We start from the raw sequence: 24624 nt of genomic DNA on the forward strand, positions 1-24624 counted from the left end.
ATGGTCAGAAATCAGTATACTCTGATAGTCACAAGTGTGGGCAAATGGGATAAGTTGGTTATCGAGTAGGAAATAGTCAATTCTAGTGAAGGTATGGTGAACATGTGAGAAAAAGGAATAATCTCTCTCCGTAGGATGGAGGAAACGCCATATATCAGAGATACCAAAATTAGAGAGAAACGACTGAATAGCTAAGGCAGATTTGGTAGGTGATTTGGTAACAGAGGACGATCGGTCCAGTTTAGGATCCAACCAACAGTTAAAGTCACCACCCAATATAAGAGAGTATGAGTTTAAGTCTGGTAGTGAGGAAAAAAACCGTTCAAAAAAGTTAACATCATCAAAGTTGGGGGCATACAGGTTTGCTAGTGCAACTTTAGTGTTATATAGTTTACCAGAAACAATAATAAAACTACCATTTGTGTCCGATATTTTATTATGGAGTTCAAAAGGAATATTTGAGTTAATAAGAATGGAGACTCCCCTAGCTTTAGCGGCAAAGGATGAATGAAAATGCTGACCCGCCCACTTGGACAGAAGCCGGGAGTTATCGAAACAACGAATATGAGTTTCTTGGAGGAAAGCAATGTCAGCTTTGAGTTGTTTAATATGTGAGAATACCTTCCTCCTTTTAACAGGGTGGTTCAGTCCCTTTACATTCCAGCTCACAAATTTAAGTGCACTGGCTGCCTATGTTTGTACATACATTCTTCATCTTCGTACTTTCCAGTGAACCTACGTTCATCTTCAAACTCAGCCAGCATGATTCAGTGCTACTGGATACCATTCCAGTGCAGCTTACCATTGATGGAAGATGCTGCAGTGTCTCCACCTTTATCTCTAAAAACTTCTGTTGATTTTTGTCCTTGCACAACTTCATTATCTTTTCAGATCTAAACCCAGCCACTAAGTTACTTTGGCATCACTTTACTATTATAAACAATTAGTGCTATCATAAACTGCATCTGTCAGCACTTTTTAAACTCATGGCATATTGTCCAGAAAGACCTATCTGGTTTTCCTTGAATCCAGAATTACTTACACTGTTTCTAACTGACAAGTTTGGTGAATGTGTCTATGAATTTGATGGCAGATTAGCAATTGGAAATTTTTGATCTCTAGAGTAGTACTGTCTCTGTTAATCAACAGTTTCAATTGGATGGAACCATTCAAGGCATTTGCAATAAAATGAGATTAGTTGTAATGGATTTTAAAGGAGTAGAAATCAGATTCATTGTATAGCAAAAGAGGTGGATTTACAGTCAGCTTACGACCTTTTTGCAGTTCTCATTATTTGTAAGAGTTGAGTTATCTAGTGGTGCATTATCCATTCCCTCTGCCACCAGCACACAGAGGGTTTACTGCATGTGGTCTGCAAAATCCTCTGCAGTTATTAACCAAAGGCTGCTCTCAAATCTGCAGTCTTGACCTGACAAGGGCAACAAACACACTGGAGAACCACCATTTGCAGTTTCCTCTCTTTGACGTACATCACATCATCTCTTTGAAGTACGTTGACAATCCTTCATCTGCAGCCTTGATTCTGGAACTCCTAGCCTTACGATACTCTGTTAGTATATTTGCTAGAATATGGACTAGCTGCCTTTGCCAGGCACTCCTGAATCAATAGGTTTGGCAAGATTCCACAAAATAACAAACTCAGCTTTCTACTATACATCCGTACTTTTTAAGTATGGTCAATTTGAAAGCATAGGTGACAATTCAGGAAGCAGAACTGGCCCAAGGTGATTCTCTCTCCATCTGACAAGATCATGAAAAGAAAATTAAAGACATAATCCAGGACAAAATTAATTGCCACTAGGAAAGATATGGGTTATTACATTAGAGCCTGAAGGAATTTTTGGGGAGATTTTATTTAACAAACTAGAAAGTTTTCTTCAGTGAGGGTTGATGAAATAACTCAAAAGAACTGGTGTCTCTGCCTGAAACATTGACTGTTTATTTTCTTCCATAGTTGCTGTCTGAATTCCTCCAGGATTTTGTGTGTTGCAGAATTCGTTGAGTTTTTTAAGTGATAAGAAGCTGGTTCTTATTGCAATACCAGTCATCTTAGCCAATACTGCAAATATAGATGGAGGAGAATGTTCCCAAAGAAGTGGCATAAATTTGGGAATCTGCTTAAGTAATACTGGAGACTTAGGTTGGAATATATTAGAAGACAAATTCTTGGTGCACCCACAGGTTTCTACTATGTTTTTGCTCTGCAGAGAAGATAAAAATCTTTGTTTACCTGTGGTCCAGATGGTGCATTTGCTCAATTACCTGGTGACCCTGGAGAGTGCTGACAGAAAAGAGACACGTGGACCTAGTCTGCTTGTCCCTGGGCCTGATACCTGTATCCACTTAGATATATTTTGCATAAGTAGAAGAAAATGTGGTTTTGTGTGGTATATATCATGTCACTATGTAATATATTTCAAGGCCTCCTAGGTGCACACAAAATAAGGTAGACTAGGTTCTCACACTAACTAACCTAATGGTGAATCCTTAAGTTATTTTGATTGGATGACAAAATCAGAAATATATTTTAATTACACCTTTGCTTTCATTTTATCTTGAACTAACTGCTTTAGTAGCAATAGTTTAGATAGAAAAGATGTCTATTAGAATTAATTGTTAATAAACTTCAGTTGGCATTTAATTTACAAATTAATTTCTGAATATCTGGAAGCAAGGTACACCTCTTGAGAACCAGCCCACATACTGCTTGGAAAGCAAGAGCCCAAATGGAATACAATTCTTTATTTTACTGATTAACAAGTTACTGTAAGGAATATTGCAAATTACTGTCTCAAAAATAAAGCAAACCAAGCATGTTTACTTTTAGAGATATAGAATCGAAAAACTGTAAAGATATCAACAAGTTATTATTATTACAGTAAATACCTTAGAGAGATTACATGTGACAATGTGATATTGTTATAATAAGCAACTAAACTGACTAGAAACCTTGTCCTCAAAAAGACTGAGGCTTGTATGACCTTTTAGAAGCTTTTAAGGCAACAAATGGCTTTCACTACTGCACATATGGAAAAAAGTTTCCATTAGGAAAATAAGAAAACACAACTGTAACTCAAATTCAACTGAAAATTCAGGATAAATTTCATAACCAAAACATCTAATATGGAAAATGTTTTCACAAGCAGCTATACCAAATAACAAACATGTCTTTAAGAGAGCACTAACTATATGTTGTGGAGAACAGAATACAAGGATATATCCATGGGAATTCAATGACAAAGCTCAAGATAATTCATATCAAGGGGATTCAACTACAAATGGTGGCCTGTTTCTCTGCTGTGCACCTAACCGTAACATGACATATTCCCCTCTTAGTGCAGAACTTGATCGATGCTCACCAGCACCTTTCATTTCCATTGGCAACATGCTCATCTTTGACTGGTGACTAAGACAGAGCACTCTCAATTCAAAGAATGAGGAAGCAAGGAAGGATTGAAGGGCCTGATAACCTGCTCTTGCTCTTATTTTCCTGTGACTCTCAATTGAGAGAGCAGTGATTGTGAATGGGAAGATATGAATTTGATGCAGACTGGATGTGGAAAGGTCGAGTGGGGGCCGGGGCGGAGGAGAGGGTGAGCAAGCGTGGGCCAGGGAGCACGGGTCAGGAACAGAGGGGAGGGTGAGCGAGCACGGGTCAGGGACAGAGGGGAGGGTAGGGGAGCACGGGTCCAGAGGGGAGGGGAGGGTAGGGGAGCACAGGTCCAGAGGGGGAGGGAGGGTAGGGGAGCACGGGTGCAGAGGGGAAGGGAGGGCGAGCACGGGTGAAGAGAGAAAGGGAAGGTGAGCATGGACCAATTGACAAAGCAAGAACATCGGAGAATGGACTGAAACATTTCTAGAATAAACAAAAATGCAGATGCTTTCAGAACTTGGAACAAAGATCCACGTTCCATGTGTGACAACATAAAATTATTTTGTGAAGCTGCTTTTGAAACAGCACAATTATGCCTCCCTCTTAGCTAAACATCAAAGGGCTAAATTATAGCCACTCCACACTAAACAACCTTGAGGGCTAATTTACTTTTCAGTTTGGAGTGATCCAATAGTATGCTTGTGTTCACAGGTTGGAAAGCCACAAGCAGTGAACGGAAACATTCAGAAAGACCAGATTATTGGAATCGTTACATTGTGAATCATGATCTAATCGTCAAGACAAGGGTCTGAATGTGTAGCTTGTGCTTCTTACATACATTAATGTTTTGGTGAATTTTAACATTTTTGTAATGGAAACCATCATTCCTTCCCAACCCAGATGTCCCAAATGAAAACTGATTTTGATTTTTCATAGCTATTCTCAGGACATACTTTTTAAATTTTTCTCCATCATGTTCCAGAGGAGCCTCTATCCTTTTCCCCCCTCTCTTCTGTATGAGATTTCTCAAAGTGTGTATTTTATTAAATCTTACTCCTTTTCCCTCTTACAACCTTCATTGATACCATATTGACAAAAACTGCACTTTTAACCAGCTGCTGTTAATCCTTAATCAGAAATTATGGGAAGGACATAACAAGTCAAGCAGAGAGAAACAGTTAATATTTCACAAGATTTTATTAATGCTGTTCCTTTAAGTCCTCACACTGATGAATCCGTTTTATTGGGATTTGATCGCTATAGCTTCTGTGCATTGGCAATTTAAGTGTTTGTCCAGACCATTAAATGTTGAGGCTGTCTCTACCACCTTCTCAAGCTGAGTCCCAGATGGCAGCCACCCTCTTAGTAATCTTTGACTCAGATCCCATCTAATTCTCTAACTCTACATTAAACTTATGATATCTGGACTTAGAAGTTCCCATTATGGGAGAAAGCTTCTTACTCTCCACTTTGTCCATACTTCTCATGGTGCATTCACCTTATCAATGCCTCGCAAGATTTTTGGTTTTTTTAAATTTCAGAATTCCTGCAACAGCAGTTGTTTTTGTTTTTAATTACTATTTAACCCCATTTTTGGTTCAACAGTTTATAACTGCACCTTTTTTCTGAGCTCATGGCAAAGATTTGACTTTATTGTTACAGACACGATTTTTACTAATCATCAGAATATATGTGGCATGATTAAGATTTTAAAGAGCTCTTTTCTTACTCTCTTTAATGGTTTCTGCAAACACATTAACAGAATTCTCTGCTTTTACTGTTCATGTATTAAACAAGATAAATTGTCTTAAGGCCAAAAGGCAACTGATACAGGACCATAAAGAAAACAGGTTGTGCACGTGTAAATGATAAATGTACTTTTAACTGGGAAAAATAGGCAATGAGGGACAGAAAAGATCAATGGATACAAGCACAAAAATGTGCTGATGCAACAAGTCAGCATGATGTTAATTAGCAACAGCTGAGGCTCTAGAGTAGGGGTGGTGAACGTTTTTTTGAGAATGTGTGCCCAAATTGGCCTTGATCTACTAAAAAAATTTGTTCTGTGTGCCATGGCAATCCTGAGCAGAGATCATTCATTAATGAATTATTAACAATAATGGAGGTATAATTATGGAGATATTAATTAAAAAGGATGTCCTGAACACTTCTCAGGCTTCCATCATGATCATCCCTGAAGAAGATGGCAGAGTTTGTGATCAAAACATCGGTTTTAATCAATTATCTGTATCCAGCTGGAAGCCAGAGACGAATTTAATTGTCAAATACGTCAGAAAAGCACGAGATCCTTTTTCAGGATAGGTCGTGTTGCTTATTGAAGCATATTCATTGTTTTACTATTAATAGAGATAACAGAGATGGACTGAAATAAATAAAACATTTTAGAAAAACTTCAAAGATTAAAAAAAATCTTCTAAAAAGACATTTAAAAAAATAGCATTTCTAAATAGTACTATAACTGTTTACTATCCAATAACTATTGTGTACAGCAGGCGTGCAAGGATTTCAAAACGTATTATCCAATGTAACATGCTCTCGCAACTGTCTAGCTGGCATCAAGCTGGCATGAGATGTCTTGTGTGAAAACATCTTACTGCTCTTTGCTTGTAAAACTCGATTCACTACTCATAAGGCAAAAAAAGATAATCATTATGATATGGAGTACTGTGTGTGTTCTGGTGCAATTGGACAAAGCTTTAAGGTGGGAGAGCAATTTTTAAAGATTTCCAAGGAAGCTGTTTATTTAAAAAAGTGTTAGGTGCCTAGAATGTGTCAGGGGAAGTGTTGGAAGCAGATACAATAGCATTGTTTATAAGGCATTTAGACTGGAACAGAAACAGGCAGGGAATCAAGGGATAAGGATGATGTGTAGGTAGGTGGCATTAGTTTGGATTGGTGTCACAGTCGGCACAGCCACCATGGGCTGAGGGGCCTGGCCTGGTGCTATGTTCTATGTTTGAATATATTTTCTTACTTTCCCGGTCCTAACAGAGGATCTTCAACCCTAAACATCAACATTCCATAGATGTTGCCAGCCTTCTGTGTGCTTCCAGCATTTACTGATTGTATTTTCAACAAAGGCTTTTGATTTTCAAATAGCACTTGATTTCTTCAAAGGAAAAGTAAGATCAGATGAGAAAATTATTTCTAATCCTGTCATAAATGCAATGAAGCTGAGTGTAAAAGAGATGTCACGGGGTAACACGGAACTTAACCAAGGTTGCAAGATTAACCAAATTTACTGAGAAACGAATTCCATTTATTTATAAGAAATCACAGCACATGGAGACAAAGGTCTGTTTTTCTCCCCATGTAGGCTCCTATTTATTTCAGACTTACTTTTAAGTACATGTGTATTCTAGTATATGGGCACAGAGCCATTATTTTCCTCTTTCCAAGCTCTTTATGAAGGCAACGTTGTGACAAAAATTAACTTTGATTTGTCTAACTCAGAAAAGGCAATATTCATGGCACGGAAAGCTAGAGATGTTGCTGTCAAATTATAGAAATTAAATTTCAATGAGAAAGACATTGGAAGACATTCAAACCACACTGATGACAACTAGAAACACCAGGTTCCAAATTAATAAACACAGATGACTCTATTATTTCCAAAGAGCTTGTATTTCAATTTTTCAAGACAATTTCAAGAACAGATCAATGGTTAAAAGGTGGTGTTTAAGCTGAGAATTGAGTCCACAATCAAGATGACCTTTTGGTACAGTAACAAATGAGTCCAGCACTGTCACAAGTGGCATTTTCTGGGAATTGCTTTACCGAATCACGTTAAGTATTGAAGATTCCACAGAATTGCAACAAGAGTTGTAGTTGCCCTGCCAATATTTATACTTCAATCAATACTGGTAAAAAAAATCAAATTAACTGTTCATTATCCCAGTGATGTTAGCGAAATCTTGCTGCACACAAACAACCTGCATTTTTTCCCCCACATGCCTGCAGTAACTACATTGCAGAGATTTCTGCAAATGTCAGTTGGCTTTTGTAATGACTAACTTCACAGAGCACAAAGCAACAGTGAAGCATGTGGTAGATCTTTCTTGCTTTTGTTAAAAGCAAGGGCATACAACAGAGCAGGAAAAAGTGTTACGGAGCAGGATGTGAGAAAGAACTTGAGTAAGAGGTTTCTCAAAACTATAAACACACAAATAAAAAGAGAAAATGTTGTTACTACTCAGCAGGTCAGGTTGCATCTGAAAGAAGAGATTTTGCTTCATCTGAGCATTTTCAACATTTTCTGTTTTTATTTTAGATTTTCAGCATCTGCAGGTAATTAAAAAATGAACACAGGCAAAGATCATTTCTGCAATCGTAATTCAATGCAAAACATTATGCATGATACATGTAAAGTTACTAAACCAAGGAAATTTTCCCTCCCCAAGAGATGTAACTTGAAATATTAAAACATCTGAAATACACTCACTACATCTGTCAAAAAAAGCAAATGCAAACTGTAGTGTCCCAAAGGTTGAATTAGTTTTGTTTGAAACCACCTGAGATATTTAGCTGACTTAAAAGATTTCTCACTGTAAGCTTTTTCTCTGAGCAATTTTTAATAATCTATACAGCATCTTTTAATTGAGAAGGACCCAAGTGATTTAAATGTGACAAAAAGACTTGTGAAAATGTTTTTATGGTAACCTAAAGTATGCTTGATAAAGTAACAGGTTTTTGAAGTGCAGAAGTTTCAAAACATCAGAGAAATTTTGGATGTAGAATTCCAGAAGATGGAAATGAGATGAGTTAAACTTTGGCACTCATTAAGAAAAAGGCAAAAGGCGGCATAATCTGTTCAGAAAAAAAGAGTAAGCAGAGATGCTCACTCGACATTTAAGAATTATGCATGCCAATAAAGCATACCAATTTCAAACAAATCACATATGCTTCTAGTCAGAATACATCATTATACAAAACTGGTGACAAACCATATGCTGAGAGGGGTACTATTTCCTTAAAAGATTACTTATGTGAACTCTGCCTGATTTAAAAACTTACAGATATTTAGAATATTAATTAAACAGTGATAGTTCTTAACCATCAGATGACCTATCAATAGAACATCTCAGTCAAATAATGCTAGGGAAGAAAATCTTGCACAGCTTCATATGGATTCTCCAAGTCAATGCCACAGTGAGATCTATTGATGGATATTTTGATGAACAAAGGTGTGGTGCTGAGAAACACTGAGTGGACTCACTTTGATCTGGAAATATGAACTGAAAATTGATTCATAAATATTTCTGGGATCTCACCAAAAATGGTTTCATTTAAGTTGAAATAACAAGTGCAAACCATGGGCTGTCACTGTCAGATTCTCGGACTGGGCACATTCAGCAGGGATTAATGAGGAATAACTTGGAGCTATAACTGCCAGTTCCTTCTCTAACCCAGGTGGCTACTGAGCTCCACTATTTGCAAAATGTTTGCTCACTACATCTGAAAAGGAATTCCAATGAAGCATCACTAAAAGCACAGACATTAACTTTTCTATTGATCACTCAATGAGTTTAAAGCCATCACCGTTGACTAAATCAGTCTGCATAAATATCAAATCCAGCATTTTGATACACCGGGACCAAACGAGATGTACCCCAGGCTACTGTGGGAGGCAAGGGAGAAGATTGCTGAGCCTCTGGCAATAATCTTTGCATCATCAATGGGGTTGGGAGAGGTTCCGGAGGATTGGAGGGTTGCGGATGTTGTTCCCATCAAAGAGAGGGAGGAGAGATAGCTCAGGAAATTACTGACCAGAGTCTTACTTCAGTGGTTGGTAAGTTGATGGAAAGGATCCTGAGAGGCAGGATTGATGAACATTTAGAGAGGCATAATATGATTACCAGCCTAAATTTTTTTTTTGAGGATGTGACTTAACATATTGATGAAGGTAGAACAGTAGATGTAGTGTATATGGATTTCAGCAAGGCATTTGATAAGGTACCCCATGCAAGGCTTATTGAGAAAATAAGGATGCATGGGATCCAAGGGGACATTGCTTTGTGGATTCAGAACTGGTTTGCTCATAGAAGGCAAAGAGTACCGTAGATTTCGCACTACAGAGCGCACCTGATTAAAAGCCGCTGGCTCTAATTTTAGAAAGAAAATCAATTTTGTACTTGTACAAGCCGCACCGGATTTTAGGCCGCAGGTGTCCCACGTTGTAATATGAGATATTTACACAGAAAGATATTACACGTGAGGATTTTTTAACTTTTAATTAAATCCGTATGGTAACATAAACAAATACATATTGCAAATGCCTTTAACTTAAAAGCAGCGTTTTCGCTCGGGTCTAATGTGCTCGGCTAATGTGCTCGGGTCTAATGTGCTCGGGTCTAATGTGCTCGGGTCTAATGTGCTATCGCAAACCGGTATTTCCCACAAGACGCGGCAAAACCGGATGTGATGTCATAGTATCCCGGGATGTACAGAAAACAAATAGATAGATAGATACTTTATTCAACTAGAAAATACTAACAAATGAATTACTAAGCGAAAATATTATAAACTAAATAACTGCCATAAAGGCAGCACAATGCTTTTCTTCGAGTGTTTTCCATGTTGATGAGGGTGAGTACAAATGACTGATTTACAATAATTTAATTGTGAAAGTGCACTTGATTTATCGTACAATTTCATTGGACCTTTGTGAACTACTCATCAATTTTATTGGTCTACTGTTACGAGGCAAAATGTTTTTGGCGGCATGAAAAAAAATCATGCATTAGCCGCACCGTAGTAAAGGCCGCAGTGTTCAAAGCTGTTCAAAGCGTGGGAAAAAAGTAGCGGCTTATAATCCGACATCTACGGTAGTTGTAGACAGGTCATATTCTGCATGGAGATCGGTCACCAGTGGTGTGCCTCAGGGGTCTGTTCTGGGACCCCTTCTCTTTGTGATTTTTAAAAATTACCTGGATGAGGAAGTGGAAGGATAGGTTAGTAAATTTGCTGATGACACAAAGGTTGGGGGTGTTGTGGATAGTCTGGAGGGTTGTCAGAGGTTACAGTGGGACATCGATAGGATGCAAAACTGGGCTGAGAAGTGGCAGATGGAGTTCAACCCAGATAAGTGTGAGGTGGTTTATTTTGGTTGGTTTTTTCTTAATCAATTAATCAATCAATCAATTAATTAATCAGTTTATTTATTACATTTTTAAGAGAATTACATAGGATGAATGGAATATTAGAATAGTAAAAAAAATTAATATTGACCCTCCCCCCTTAACCCCTATCTAAAAAAAAGGGGGGAAAAGAAAGGAAAGAAAGAAAGAAAGATTGCCTGAATATCGGAGGATCCCCACATGCTCCATGGAGTTCAAAATAATTTTAATTTTAATTTTTATTTTCCCCATTACTTTGTAATTTTATCTTCAAAGGACCTGTATATTTAATCCTATCTTTTGTAGATATGGGTGCCAAATTTTCAAAAATATATCATATTCATTTCTTAGATTATAAGTAATTTTTTCAAGTGGAGTGAAGCTATACATTTCATTATTCCAACGATCCATAGTTAAATATAAGTCTGATTTCCAAGTAACTGCAATAACTTTTTTGGCTACTGCCAATGCAATTTTTATAAAAATTTTTTGATACTTATTCAATTTAAGTTTCGGTATTGTCCCTTCAATGTCACCTAGTAAAAATAATATTGGGCTACGTGGGAGTTGTACTCCAGTAATTTGTTCCAATAAAGGTCTGAAATTTATCCAAAATGGTTAAATTTTAAAACAAGACCAAGTAGAATGTAAAAAAGTACCAATTTCTTGATTACATCGAAAACATTGGTCAGATAGACTTGAATTTAATCTATTTATTTTCTGTGGTGTTATATATAATTGATGTAAAAAATTATATTGTACTAATCTAAGTCGGACATTTATTGTATTTATCATACTATCAAAACATAATCTTGACCAATTTTTTCCATCAATTTTAATATTCAAATCAGATTCCCATTTTTGTCTTGATTTATGAATTCCTGGTTTAATTGCCTGTTTTTGAATCAAATTATACATACAAGATGTAAATTTTTTAATTTTTCCTTTTTGAATTAATATTTCTATTTCATTAGGTTTTGGCATCAACATTGTTTGACCCAGTTTATCTTGTAAATAGGCCTGTAATTGAAAATAACAGAAAAGGGTGTTATTTGATATTTTATATTTTTTTAATTGATCAAATGACATCAATACACCGCCTTCAAAACAGTCACCTATATATTTAATCCCCTTTTGAAACCAGTTATGTAAAAGTTTATTATCCATTGTAAAAGGAATAAGCCTATTTTTGAATTAAGTTCTTCTTGCTAATAAAGATTTCTTTATCTCATCGTCCATATTTACCTTATTCCATAAATCAATCAAATGTCTTAATATAAGAGATTCTTTCTTTTCCCGTATCCATTTGGATTCCCATTTATATATAAAATCTTCTGGTATATTTTCTCCTATCTTATCTAGTTCTATTCTAATCCATGCCGGTTTTACTTCATCAAAAAAAGATGCAATAAATCTAAGTTGATTTGCTTTATAATAATTCTTAAAATTTGGAAGTTGTAACCCTCCTAATTCAAATTTACATGTCAATTTTTCCAATGATATTCTTGACATCCTTCCTTTCCAAAGAAACTTCCTCACATATGTATTCAATTCTTGAAAAAACTTCTGAGGCAGTTGTATTGGTAAAGTTTGGAATAAACATTGCAATCTAGGAAATATATTCATTTTTACAGCATTAACTCTACCTATTAATGTTATTGGTAACATCATCCATTTATCAAGATCTTCTTTTATTTTTTTTAATAATGGCAAATAGTTTTGTTCATATAAATTCTTTACATCATTATCGACTCTTATACCTAAATATTTTATTCCATTTATTGGCCATCGAAATTGAGTAACTAATCGACATTGACTATAATCTCCTTTGGTAAGGGGTAAAATTTCACTTTTATCCCAATTTACTTTATACCCCGATATTTTCCCATATTCTTCCAATCTGAAAGGTAGTTTTTGCAGCGATTGCAATGGGTTTGTTAAATAAATCAGAACATCAGCAGCAAATAAATTAATCTTATATTCTTCTTGGTTAACTCTAAAACCCATAATATCTGAATCTGCTCTAATTATTTCAGCTAAAGGTTCTATCGCCAATGCAAATAGGGCAGGTGATAATGGGCAACCTTGTCTAGTTGACCTTGTTAAGCTGAATGGTGTTGAAATCTGACCATTTGTAACTACTTTAGCTTGAGGATTAATATTTGTTTTAATCTACTGTATAAAAGATTTTCCTAACTCATATTTTTCCAATACCTTAAATAAAAAAATCCCATTCCAATCTATCAAATGCTTTTTCTGCATCCAAGGCAACTGTCACACTCATTTCCTCTCTTTTTTGTTCCAAATGAATTATGCTAAGTTACCGAGTTATATTGTCCGTTGATTGTCTGTTTTTAATAAAGCCTGTTTGATCCATATGTATTAATTTTGGTAGATATTTAGATATTCTATTAGATAAAATTTTTGCTATTATTTTATAATTTGTATTCAACAAGGAGATAGGCCTATATGATGTTGGTTTTAAAGGATCTCTATCTTTTTTTGGCAATACAGTTATGATCGGTGTCGAAAAAGATTGTGGGAGTTTGTGCATTCTTTCCACTTGATATATTAATTCCATAAAAGGAGGGATTAATAAATCTTTAATTTTTTTAATAAAATTCAGGCGGAAAGCCGTCTTGGGGATTTATTACTCTGAAGTGATCCTAAAGCTTCTTCAACCTCTTTTAATGTGAAGGGCATATCTAACCCTTTCCGTTCTTCCAAATTTAATTTTGGAAGAGTTATTTGTGATAAAAATTTATCTATCTCAGCAATCTTATTTTGTGATTCTGATTGTTATAATTCAGTATAAATTTTTTAAAAAGTTTCATTAATTTCTAAAGGTTTATAAATAATCTTATTTGCACTCGTTCTAATTGCATTTATTGTTTTAGAAGCCTGTTCTGTTTTGAACTGCCAAGCAAGAATTTTGTGTGATCTTTCACCTACCGGTAATTCATAACATCTCTGTTTAGTTCTCATAATTACCTTTTCTGTTCGATATGTCTGGAGTGTATTATATTGTAATTTTTTATTAACAAGTTGTCTTTGTTTTTCTTCTGTCATATGTCTTTGGGATTCTTTTTCTAATTTTGTAATATCTTTTTCTAATTGGTCTATTTCTGCCATATATTCCTTCTTAATTTTAGATGTATAACTTATTACCTGACCTCTCAAGTATGCTTTCATCGCTTCCCATAATATAATTTTATCCTCAACTGAATGTGAATTTGTATCCAAACAAAATTGAATCTGTTTTTTCATAAAGTCACAAAAGTCTTGACGTTTTAATAAAATTGAATTAAATCTCCGCCAAGTTCAAGAAAACTTCTTGTATGAATTTTGCATCATTTTCATTTGGCGCATAAATGTTCATAAGAGTCTATAATTCTGAAAAGATCTGGCAATGTATAATCACATATCTCCCCACAGAGTCTATTACTACATTTTGTATTTTAATTGGTAAGGTTTTATTGACCAAAATTGCAACTCCCCTCGATTTTGAATTAAATGAGGCTGCAATAACACTTCCAACCCAATCTCTCTTTAATTTCTTATGTTCTATCTCTGTTAAATGTGTTTCCTGCAGAAAAGCTATATCTCCTTTCATTTTCTTAATATATGTTAAAACTCTTTTTCTTTTCACAGGTCCATTAAGTCCATTGACATTAAAGGTTAAAAAATTAAGTAAATTAATCATTCATAATACCTTGGGGATTCTCTTTAAAATTCTCCATGTTGCTATGTGTCTCTCCCCAATCATCCAGGCAAAAAAGAAGAAAAATAGAAGAAAGGTAACTAATATATAGGAAAAAAAAAACACAAAATACCCCCCCACTAATGTTGTGAATAGAAAGAAACACAACATTACCCCTCCCCATTTTACGGGTCATGGCAATTGCCAATATTGTACATGTGGAACACGCAGCCATCGAACAGAAGCTCCTCCAGCTCCCCCGCAGAGAAAAAAAAGAATAAAGAAAATATGTAAGTGAAGAGATACTCCCAGTTAATGTTCCTCAGTTATTTTCTTTTTTCTTATTCCCCTTCTATCATATACTTAAAGTATATTTATGTTCTTCTACTTATAAATGTCCATCAAATCCAACTTTATCTCAATCTTCATCTTTAGTCCATTTCATTTCTATAATTCTTTACTACATTTCGCGAATATTAGGTAGTTCTTGTACAAATTTCTCCGCTTTCTGATGGTCAGTGAAAAATCTTTTTTCTTCGTTATCCAGGAAAATGATCAAGTTTGCTGGGTAGCTCAATAAAAATTTATAACCCTTTTCCCATAAGGATTTTTTCACTGGATTAAATTCCTTCCTCCTCTTCAAAAGATCGTAACTTAAGTCCGGATAAAAAAAAATTCTTTTCCCTTCTATCATCAATGGCCCATTTCTCTTTCTAGCACCCTGAGCAGCTGCCTTCAAGATCTTTTCTTTATCTTTTTTTTTTTTTAAACTTTTTTTATTGTTTTCAAATTGTTACAGAATAAATGTGCATGAAAAAAAAAAGTGTTACCCAGCCCCCTCCCCTTAACCCCTCCCCCCTAACATCCCTATTAAGAAAATAAGAAAGAGAAAAAAAAAGGAAATGCCTGGATGTTGGAAGATCCCCACATGCTCCACGGAGTTCTCATTTTTTTTTAAAATATATGTTAAAGTTCTTTTTCTTTTCAATCTATAATAATACCTAATCTTTCCACTTTCGTGGTATCCTGGGAAATCTTTATAAAAGTCTCCATGTTGCTATGTGTGTCCCCACCATTCATCCAGGCAAAAAGATAGAAAAAAATTAAAATATAAAGGGAAAAAAAAAAAAAAATACCCCCCTACTAATGTTGTGGAAAAAAGACACAACATTACCCCCCTCTGCTGTACGGGTCATGGCAACCGCCATGATTACACACGTGAATCCCGCAGTAACCGATCCACAGCCTCCCAGCTCCCCCGCAACATAAAAAAGTATATGTATAAGAAGAGAAAAAAAAAATACTATTCTCATTTAGTATTTCTAAAATTTTGCTTTTCTCTTCTGTAATATCCATAAATGTCCATCACTTCTGTTCCTTGGGTCTATCTTCATCTTTAATCCATTACGTTTGGAAGCCTCTATGTGTAGTTAGCGAATAGATGGAAGTTCTTGTACAAACTCCTCCGCTTTTCGATAGTCGGAAAAAAAAAATTTTCCGTCCTCCAAAAAAATTATCAGTGTTGCTGGATGACGCATTGTAAATTTATAACCCTTTTCCCATAAGGCTTTTTTCGCTGGGTTAAATTCCTTCCTTCTCTTCAACAGGTTGTAACTTATATCAGGATAAAAAAGAATTGGTTTCCCTGCTATCATCAGTGGCCCGTTTCTATTTTTGGCACTTTGGGCAGCGGCCTTCAGGATCTTTTCTTTGTCTTGGTATCGTAAGCATTTTATCAAAATTGATCGTGGGTTTTGGTCAGCTCGAGGTCTTGACCTTAAAGATCTATGCGCCCATTCAATCTCAATTGGAGTTTCTCTTTCCATTTTCAATTTTTTAGGGATCCATTTTTGAAAAAAATTTATTGGATCTTCTCCTTCTATATCTTCTTTAAGTCCAACAATTTTAATATTATTTCGTCTACTGAGATTTTCAAGCTTATCAATTTTTTCCATAAATTGTTTTCTTTCTGATGTCCAAGCAGTATTTTCCTTTTCCATTTTGTCCATTCTTTCAACCATGTCTTCCGTTGTAGTTTCCAAGTCCGTAATTCTTTTTTCCATTTTTTCCTGTCTCTTTGTCATTTTATCAAGCATAGTCTCCATATTGGTCATTTTTTTTTCGAGTTTTTTTTGGTTATTTTTAATTACTTTTAATGTGTCTAATTTACGCATTATTTGCCTCAAAGTCTTTTCTATATTTCTAGAAGGACTTTTACCTCCTTCAGCTGATCCTTCCGAGAGATTTGATTCTCCCTCCGATTCGCTATCACTTTCAGTTGCAGTGGTAGCTGGGCTTTGTAGTTCTTTTTGTTCCTGTTTGCGCATGCTCCATCCTTCGCGTTTGCGCAGTTCACGATGGTTTTTTCCTTTGGAAGTGGCAAGCGTTGCCACCATCTCCTGTTCAGTATCACCGGCGATACAATGTACCTGAGATCGCGGCTCCTCGGTAGACGTGGGCCTCGCTCTTGTTCCAACTTGCGTAGTCTTCCCGGTATTAGTTTTCTTCATCTTCTTTCCTTGAGGCATAGCTTGACACAGTCCGGAGTCGTTTATAAGCAACTTTTAGAGAGTATTGACTAACTTTTCTTCATTTAAACATTAATTTATTAACTTTTTACGGGAGAGCTGGGTCCCTGCGTCTCGATCCTACGTCATCACGTGATGTCCCCCATCTTTTCTTTATCTTGATATCTTAAGCATTTTATCAAAATTGATCTTGGACTTTGGTCTTGTTGAGGTTTTGATCTTAAAGCTCTGTGGGCCCTTTCAATTTCAATTACCTGACTTCCCTCTTCCATTTCTAAAGTTTTCGGAATCCATTCTTGGAAGAATTTTATTGGATCTTCTCCCTCTATATCTTAAGACCAACAATTTTAATATTATTTCGTCTGCTAAAGTTTTCAAGCACATCTATTTTTTCCAACATCCGTTTTCTTTCTGTTGTCCAGGCAAGATTATTATCTTCTATCTTATCTATTCTTTCAGTGTTTTCTTCCATTTTTTCTTCCATCTTTTTAACTTTCTTGTCCGTCTTTTGTTTTTCCACCACTTTAGCAAGCGTAATCTGTATATTTCTAATATCTGTTTTTATAGCTTTTAATTCGCGCATTATATGTATCAGGACTTCTCTTACGTTTCCTTTAATCTCCTCTTCTTCTTCCTGTTCTTCTTTTTCGTCTATTTCTTCATCTGTGTTTTCCAGAGAATCTGATTCTACTTCCGGTTCACGCTCAATTTCACTTCCAGTTGTAGTTGGGACTTGTAGTTTTATTTGTACCTGTTCATGCATACTCTTTTCTTCACGCATGCATTGTTCTTGATGTTTCTTCTTAGAGACCGTTGATATTGCCGCGACTTCCTGTCCTGCACCATTGGAAGTAGCATGCACTTCACCGGGAGGAGATCTAACTTGAGCACGAGGCTTTGCCGAGACGGCTGGGCCTTTTCCCCGGCCGACTTGCGCGGTCTTCAAAGTACTAGCTTTCTTCTGTTTCTGTTTAGGAGCCATATCCGAAAGTAATCCTGAGTTGGTTATAAGTAGTTTCTAGGCATTTATTAACTCTTCTTCACTTAAACTTTGTTTTATTACTTTTTACGAGGGAGCTGGATTCCTAACATCTCGAGCCTACGTCATCACGTGACGTCCCCCTCATTTTGGTAGATTAAACGTGATGGCAGAATATAGTATTAATGGTAAGATTCTTGGCAGTGTTGAGGATCAGAGGGATCTTGGGGTCTGAGTCCATAGGACACAAAGCAGCTGCGCAGGTTGACTCAGTGGTTAAGAAGGCATACGGTGTATTGGCCTTCATCAATCGTGGAACTGAATTTAGGAGCCGAGAGTTAATGTTGCAGCTATGTCGGACCCTGGTCAGACTCCACTTGGAGTACTGTACTCAGTCTGGTCACCTCACTACAGGAAGGACGTGGAAACTACAGAAAGGGTGCAGAAGAGATTTACAAGGACATTGCTTGGATTGGGGAGCATGCCTTATGAGAATAAGTTGAATGAACTCAGCCTTTTCTCCTTGGGGCGATGGAGGATGAGTGGTAACCTGATAGAGGTGTATAAGATGATGAGAGGCAATAATCATGTGGATAGAAAAAAGAACAATACAGCACAGTACAGGCCATTCAGCCCACAATTTTGTGCCGACCCTTAAACCCTGCCTCCCATATAACCTTCCACCTTAAATTCCTCCGTATACCTGTCTAGTAGTCTCTTAAATTTCGCTAGTGTATCTGCCTCCACCACTGACTCAGGCAGTGCATTCCACGCACAAACCACTCTGAGTAAAAAAACCTTCCTCTAATATCCCCCTTGAACTTTCCTCCCCTTACCTTAAAGCCATGTCCTCTTGTATTGAGCAGTGGGGTCCTGGGGAAGAGGTGCTGGTTGTCCACTCTATCTATTAATATCTTGTACACCTCTATCATGTCTCCTCTAATCCTCCTTCTCTCCAAAGAGTAAAGCCCTAGCTCCCTTAATCTCTGATCATAATCCATACTCTCTAAACCAGGCAGCATCCTGGTAAAACTCCTCTGTACCCTTTCCAATGCTTCCACATCCTTCATATAGTGAGACGACCAGAACTGGACACAGTACTCCAAGTGTGGCCTAACCAGTTTTATAGAGTTGCATCATTACCCCGTGACTCTTAAACTCTATCCCTTGACTAATGAAAGCTAACACTCCATAAGCTTTCTTAACTACCCTATCTACCTGTGAGGCAACTTTCAGGGATCTGTGGACATGTACCCCCAGATCCCTCTGCTCCTCCACACTACCAAGTATCCTGCCATTTACTTTATACTCTGCCTTGGAGTTTGTCCTTCCAAAATGTACCACCTCACATTTCTCTGGGTTGAACTCCATCTGCCACTTCTCAGCCCAGTTTTGCATCCTATCAATGTCTTTCTGCAGTTTTGACAATCCTCTACACTATCCACAACACCACCAACCTTTGTGTCATCTGCAAACTTGCCAACCCAGCCTTCTACCCCCACATCTAGGTCATTAATAAAAATCACGAAAAGTAGAGGTCCCAAAACTGATCCTTGTGGGACATCACTTGTCACAACCCTCCAATCTGAATGTACTCCCTCCACCACAACCCTCTGCTTTCTGCAGGCAAGCCAACTCTGAATCCACCTGGCCAAACTTCCCTGGACCCCATGCCTTCTGACTTTCTGAATAAGCCTACTGTGTGGTACTTTGTCAAATGCCTTACTAAAATCCATGTAGATCACATCCACTGCATTACCCTCATCTATATGCCTGGTCACCTCCTCAAAGAACTCTATCAGGTTTGTTAGACTGGCCCTGATCAGACCATGATTCTCTAAATTCTATCTCCGAGAATCTTTTCCAACAGCTTTCCCACAACAGACGCAAGACTCCCTGTTCTATAACTACCCGGACTATCCCTACTACCTTTTTTGAACAAGGGGACAACATTGACCTCCCTCCAATCCTCCGGTACCATTCCCGTGGACGACGAGGACATGGAGCAGCCTGGGGAATATTCCGTCAGGCCCCGGGGACTTATCCATCCTAATGTATTTTAACAACTCCAACACCTCCTCTCCCTTAATATCAACATGCTCCAGAACTTCAACCTCACTCATATTGTCCTCACCGTCATCAAGTTCCCTCTCATTGGTGAATACAGAAGAGAAGTATTCATTGAGGACCTCGCTCACTTCCACAGCCTCCAGGCACATCTTCCCACCTTTATCTCTAATCGGTCCTATTTTCACTCCTGTCAACCTTTTGGTCTTCACATAATTGAAGAAAGCCTTGGGGTTTTCCTTTACCCTACTTGCCAAGGCCTTCTCATGCCCCCTTCTTGCTCTCCTCAGCCCCTTCTTAAGCTCCTTTCTTGCTACCCTATATTCCTCAATAGACTCATCAGATCCTTGCTTCCTAAACCTTACATATGCTGCCTTCTTTCATCTGACTAGATTCTCCACCTCACTTGTCACCCATGGTTCCTTCACCCTACCATTCTTTATCTCCTCACTGGGACAAATTTATCCCTAATATCCTGCAACAGATACCTAAACATCGACCACATGTGCATAGTCCAATTCCCTGCAAAAGTATCATCCCAATTCACACCTGCAAGTTCTAGCCTTATGGCCTCATAATTTGCCCTTCCCCAATTAAAAAAATTTCCTGTCCTCTCTGATTCTATCCTTTTCCATGTTAATGTTAAAGGCCAGGGAGCTGTGGTCACTGTCCCCCAGATGCACACCCACTGAGAGATCCACCTCACTATCTGCTCTAACACTCTGGTTCCCCTCCCCCTGCAAATCTAGTTTAAAAACCCCTGTAGTCAGTGGTCTTTTCCCCCCAGGACTGAAATGGCTAACATGAGAGGGCACAGGTTTAAGGTGCTTAGAAATAGGTACAGAGGAGATGTCAGGGGGTAAGTTTTTTAACCAGAGTGCATGGAATGGGCTGCCAACAACAGTGGTGGATGCGGATAAGATAGAGTCTTTTAAGACCCCTGGATGGGTACATGGAGCTAAGAAAAATAGAGGGCTATGGGTAATCCTAGATAATTTCTAAAGTACATGTTCAGCACAGCATTGTGGGCCAAAGGGCCTGTATTGTGCTGTAGGTTTTCTATGTTTTATCATTTAATTAATTTTGTGTTTACGAACTGTTTAATAGATTCATTTATACACATATATTATGATCATTGCTTTAAGCAAGCTAAATGGCACCCCACATTCCATGGTAACATTGCCAATGCTGCAGGACTAAGATAAGAAAACTTACCCAGCATGTAGTGCATGAAAGTAAGTTGTACAATAGACTTTACTTTTTTTGCAGATGTAATTGGATTAGGAGAATTTGATTAGAAAAACAGAGGGAACATTTCACATTTTCTTGCAACAGACATATATGCCTCAGAATTCGTGTTGGTTCTCAGAACAATCACATCAATCCCTTACTTTATTCAAACCTATTCTCTCATGTGTACCTATCAGCTCTACTCAATTAACCTACTGTTAGTTGGGAGGAATGTTTGGGAGGAATCAGAGCACCCAAAAGAAACCCACAGGATAACAGGAAAAATGTCAACCTGAGATGAGAAAGCTGTGCAGGTCAAGGAGCTGCAAGGCACTGGCACAACCTATTGCGTCATTGTGCTTCCTATATGTTGCATCTCTGGGAGCAATTTTTTCCCCCACAATGCAGAGAGAAATTTACTATTTATCTACTCAGAATATTTCCATCTAGCATAAAGTAATAGTGCAGAACCATAATGTGTCATTCTGCAGCAGGAAAGAGAGCTCCCTTCAGTCTATCTAAATTCATGCTCACACTCTGGGAGATATCTTTTGTAGTCATTGTATGTCCTGACAAGATAAAGGACATTAACCTCTTCAGAACTCGATAACACCCTATGGGCCCACAAATAGTTTTCTGATTCTTGGTCTAGATGCATTGCGGTAGAACATAGAGTGGAATAGTACAAGCTAACAAAGTGTTGAATAAGTGAGAAAGGACAGGCTGGCCTTGACAGAAATGTTACACAAGGCAATCTGGCAAGAACAGAACATGACAGAAAAGCCAATGTTGAAGTACAAAAGCACTATGTCAAGGTTACAAAGAATATTGTGGACATGTTCAAGGACCAATTGCATGGAGTTCTGCATTGGTATGTTCCATTGAGGCAGGGAAAGGATGGTAGAGTTAAAGAACCATGGTGTACAAAGTACATAAAAAGTCTAGTTAAGAAGAAAAGCTCACAAAAGGTTCAAGAAACTAAGTACTGTTAGAGCTCCAGAAAATTACAAGGTTGCTAAGAAGGAGCTTAAGAACGGAATTAGGAAAGCCAGAAGGGGCCATGAGAAGGCCATGGTGAGCAGGGATTAAGGAAAACACCAAGGGATTCTGCAAGTATGTGAAGAGCAAGAGGATGAGCCAATTAAATGCAATAGTGGAAACATGTGCATGGAGTTGGGAGGAGGTACTTAATGAATACCTTGCTTCAGTATTCACCAGGGAAAAAGACCTTGGCAATTGTGGGGATGACTTACAGTGGACTGAAATGCTTGTGTATGGACATTAAGAAAGAGGACGTGCTGGAGCTTTTGAAAAACATTAAATTAGATAAGTCACTGGGACTGGGCTACATGGAAAGCAAGGGAGCAGATTGCTGAACCTCTTGCAATGATCATTGCATCATCAATAGGGGCTGGGGGAGTACGGAGGATTGGAAGGTTGGAAATGTTGTTCTCTTGTTCAAGAAAGGGAGTAGAGATAACCAAGGAAATTATAGACCAGTGAGTCTGACTTCAGGGTGGGCAAGCTGATGGAGAAGATCCTGTGAGGTAAGATTTATGAGCATTTCGAGACATAATCTGATTAGGGATAATCAGCATGGATTTGTCAAGGGAAGATTGTGCCTTATAGGCTTGACTGAATTCTTTGAGGAAGTAACAAAGCACATTGATGAAGGTAGAGCAGTGGATGTAGTGTATATGGATTTCAGTAAGGCATTTGATAAGGTACCCCATGCCAGGCTCCTTCAGAAAGTAAGGAGGCATGGGATTCAAGGAGATCTTGCTTTGTGGATCCAGAATTGGCTTGTCCACAGAAGACAAAGGGTTGTTGTAGATGATTCGTATTCTCCATGGATGTCAGTGGCCAGTGGTGTTCCGCAGGCCACCCACATCCATGGAGGGTTCTGGGAACCCTCCTCTTTTTGATTTTTATAAATAACCTGGATGAAGAAGTAGAAGGGTGGGTTAGTAAGTTTGCTGATGACACAAAGGTTCGGGGTGTTGTGGATAGTCTGGAAGGTTGCAGAGGTTACAGCCAGACATCAATAGGATGTAGAAATGGGCTGAGAAGTAAGTGGCAGATGGACTTCAACCCAGATAAGTGTGAAGTGGTTTTTTTTGTTAGTCCAATTTGAAAACAGAATATAATACAAATGGTAAGACCCTTGGGTATGTGGAGGGTCTAAGAGATCTTGGGGTCTGTGTCGATAGGACACTCAAAGCTGCTGCGCAGGTTGACAGTGTTGTTAAGAAGGCGTATGGGTGTGTTGGCATACATCAATCATGGGATTGAGTTCAAGAGCTGTGAGGTAATGTTACAGCTATGCAAGACCTTGGTGAGACCGCACTTGGAGTGCTGTGTTCAGTTCTGGTCACCTCACTACAGGAAGGTTATGGATACTATACAGAGAGTGCAGAGGAGATTTGCAAGGATGTTGCCTGGATTGGAGGGCATAGCTTATGAGAATAGGTTGAGTGTACTTGGCTTTTTCTTGTTGGAGTGACAGAGGATGGATGAGAAGTGACCTGATAGAGGTGTATTAGATGATGAGGGGCATTGATCGTGTGGCTAGCCAGAGGCTTTTTCCCAGCGAACTGGCTAACACAAGGGGGTATAGTTTTAAGGTGCTTGGAAATAGGTAACCAGGGGATGTCAGGGGTAAGTTTTTCCACACAGAGTGGTGGGTATGTGGAATGCACTGCTGGCTGCGGCAGTGGAAGCAGATATAATAGAGCCTCTTAGATAAGTACATGGAGCTTAGAAAAACAGAGCTATGCACTAGGGAAATTCTAGGCAGTCTCTAGAGTAGGTTACATGGTTGGCACAACATTGTGGGCCAAAGGGCCTGTAATGTACTGTAAATTTCTATGTTCTGTTACAACCATGCTCACACGTAAACTACTTAATTACTATTCTGAGTTACCTAAAAACTGAAGAGAATGTACCCTACTAAGGAAGGTGAAAAGGAGAGAAAAATAAGGCTGCAAGAAAAGAGAAGATTAGGAAAAATACTCTCTTAAATGGAGAAATAGATTGAAGTCTAAAATAATGTTACTATTCCATCATATAAAAGTCCACCAATGAAATCAGAGGATCATGAAAGTGAGCGAAAGAGCCTACCTGTGAAATATGGTTGATTGATGATTCCATGCGTCTGAGCTGGGACGCCTGAATGTCCAGCATCTGGAGCACATTATTCGCCAATGTGTTGATCAAGTAGGCCACACTTGCTAAGGACTGGGTTGTGTAGGCTTTGGTTTCTTCCAGAGCTCGCTGTTTATCTGCTGCCTTTAAAAAGTATTAACAGATTAATTGTGTTACACAGGTATACTGGTAGTTATATTACAATACAATAATTCCATTCCTATGAAACTTCACATTACAGTTAATTTTGTTTTAATATCAATTGTGTTGATGGGGGAAAAAAGGGTGGAGTACAGTGTTTCAGACTTACAATAACCTATTTTCCTCTACGATTTTCAAAAATAAATGTTTTTATTAAAAGATATGCCTTTACATGTGAAGTCTGTATCTTACATTGTTTCATGGAGTATCCTTGCATAGGTAGTATCAATAGAAGAAATTGCTTG

At 37.8% G+C, this 24624-nt stretch overlaps 1 protein-coding gene across 13 annotated transcripts in view; it reads right to left on the bottom strand.

The window, feature by feature from the left end:
- abi2a (abl-interactor 2a) overlaps window positions 1-24624 on the bottom strand; it is a 163290-nt gene that overhangs the window by 71011 nt on the left and 67655 nt on the right. For all 13 annotated transcript variants that reach the window (XM_073046692.1, XM_073046695.1, XM_073046696.1 and 10 more), the window contains exon 2: window positions 24155-24322. In XM_073046692.1, the coding sequence (XP_072902793.1) occupies window positions 24155-24322 (168 nt within the window). The remainder of the gene's footprint in view (window positions 1-24154; window positions 24323-24624) is intronic.

The sequence above is a fragment of the Hemitrygon akajei genome, chromosome 5 (assembly GCF_048418815.1).
Source record: "Hemitrygon akajei chromosome 5, sHemAka1.3, whole genome shotgun sequence".
In the NCBI taxonomy this organism is placed as follows: domain Eukaryota; kingdom Metazoa; phylum Chordata; class Chondrichthyes; order Myliobatiformes; family Dasyatidae; genus Hemitrygon; species Hemitrygon akajei.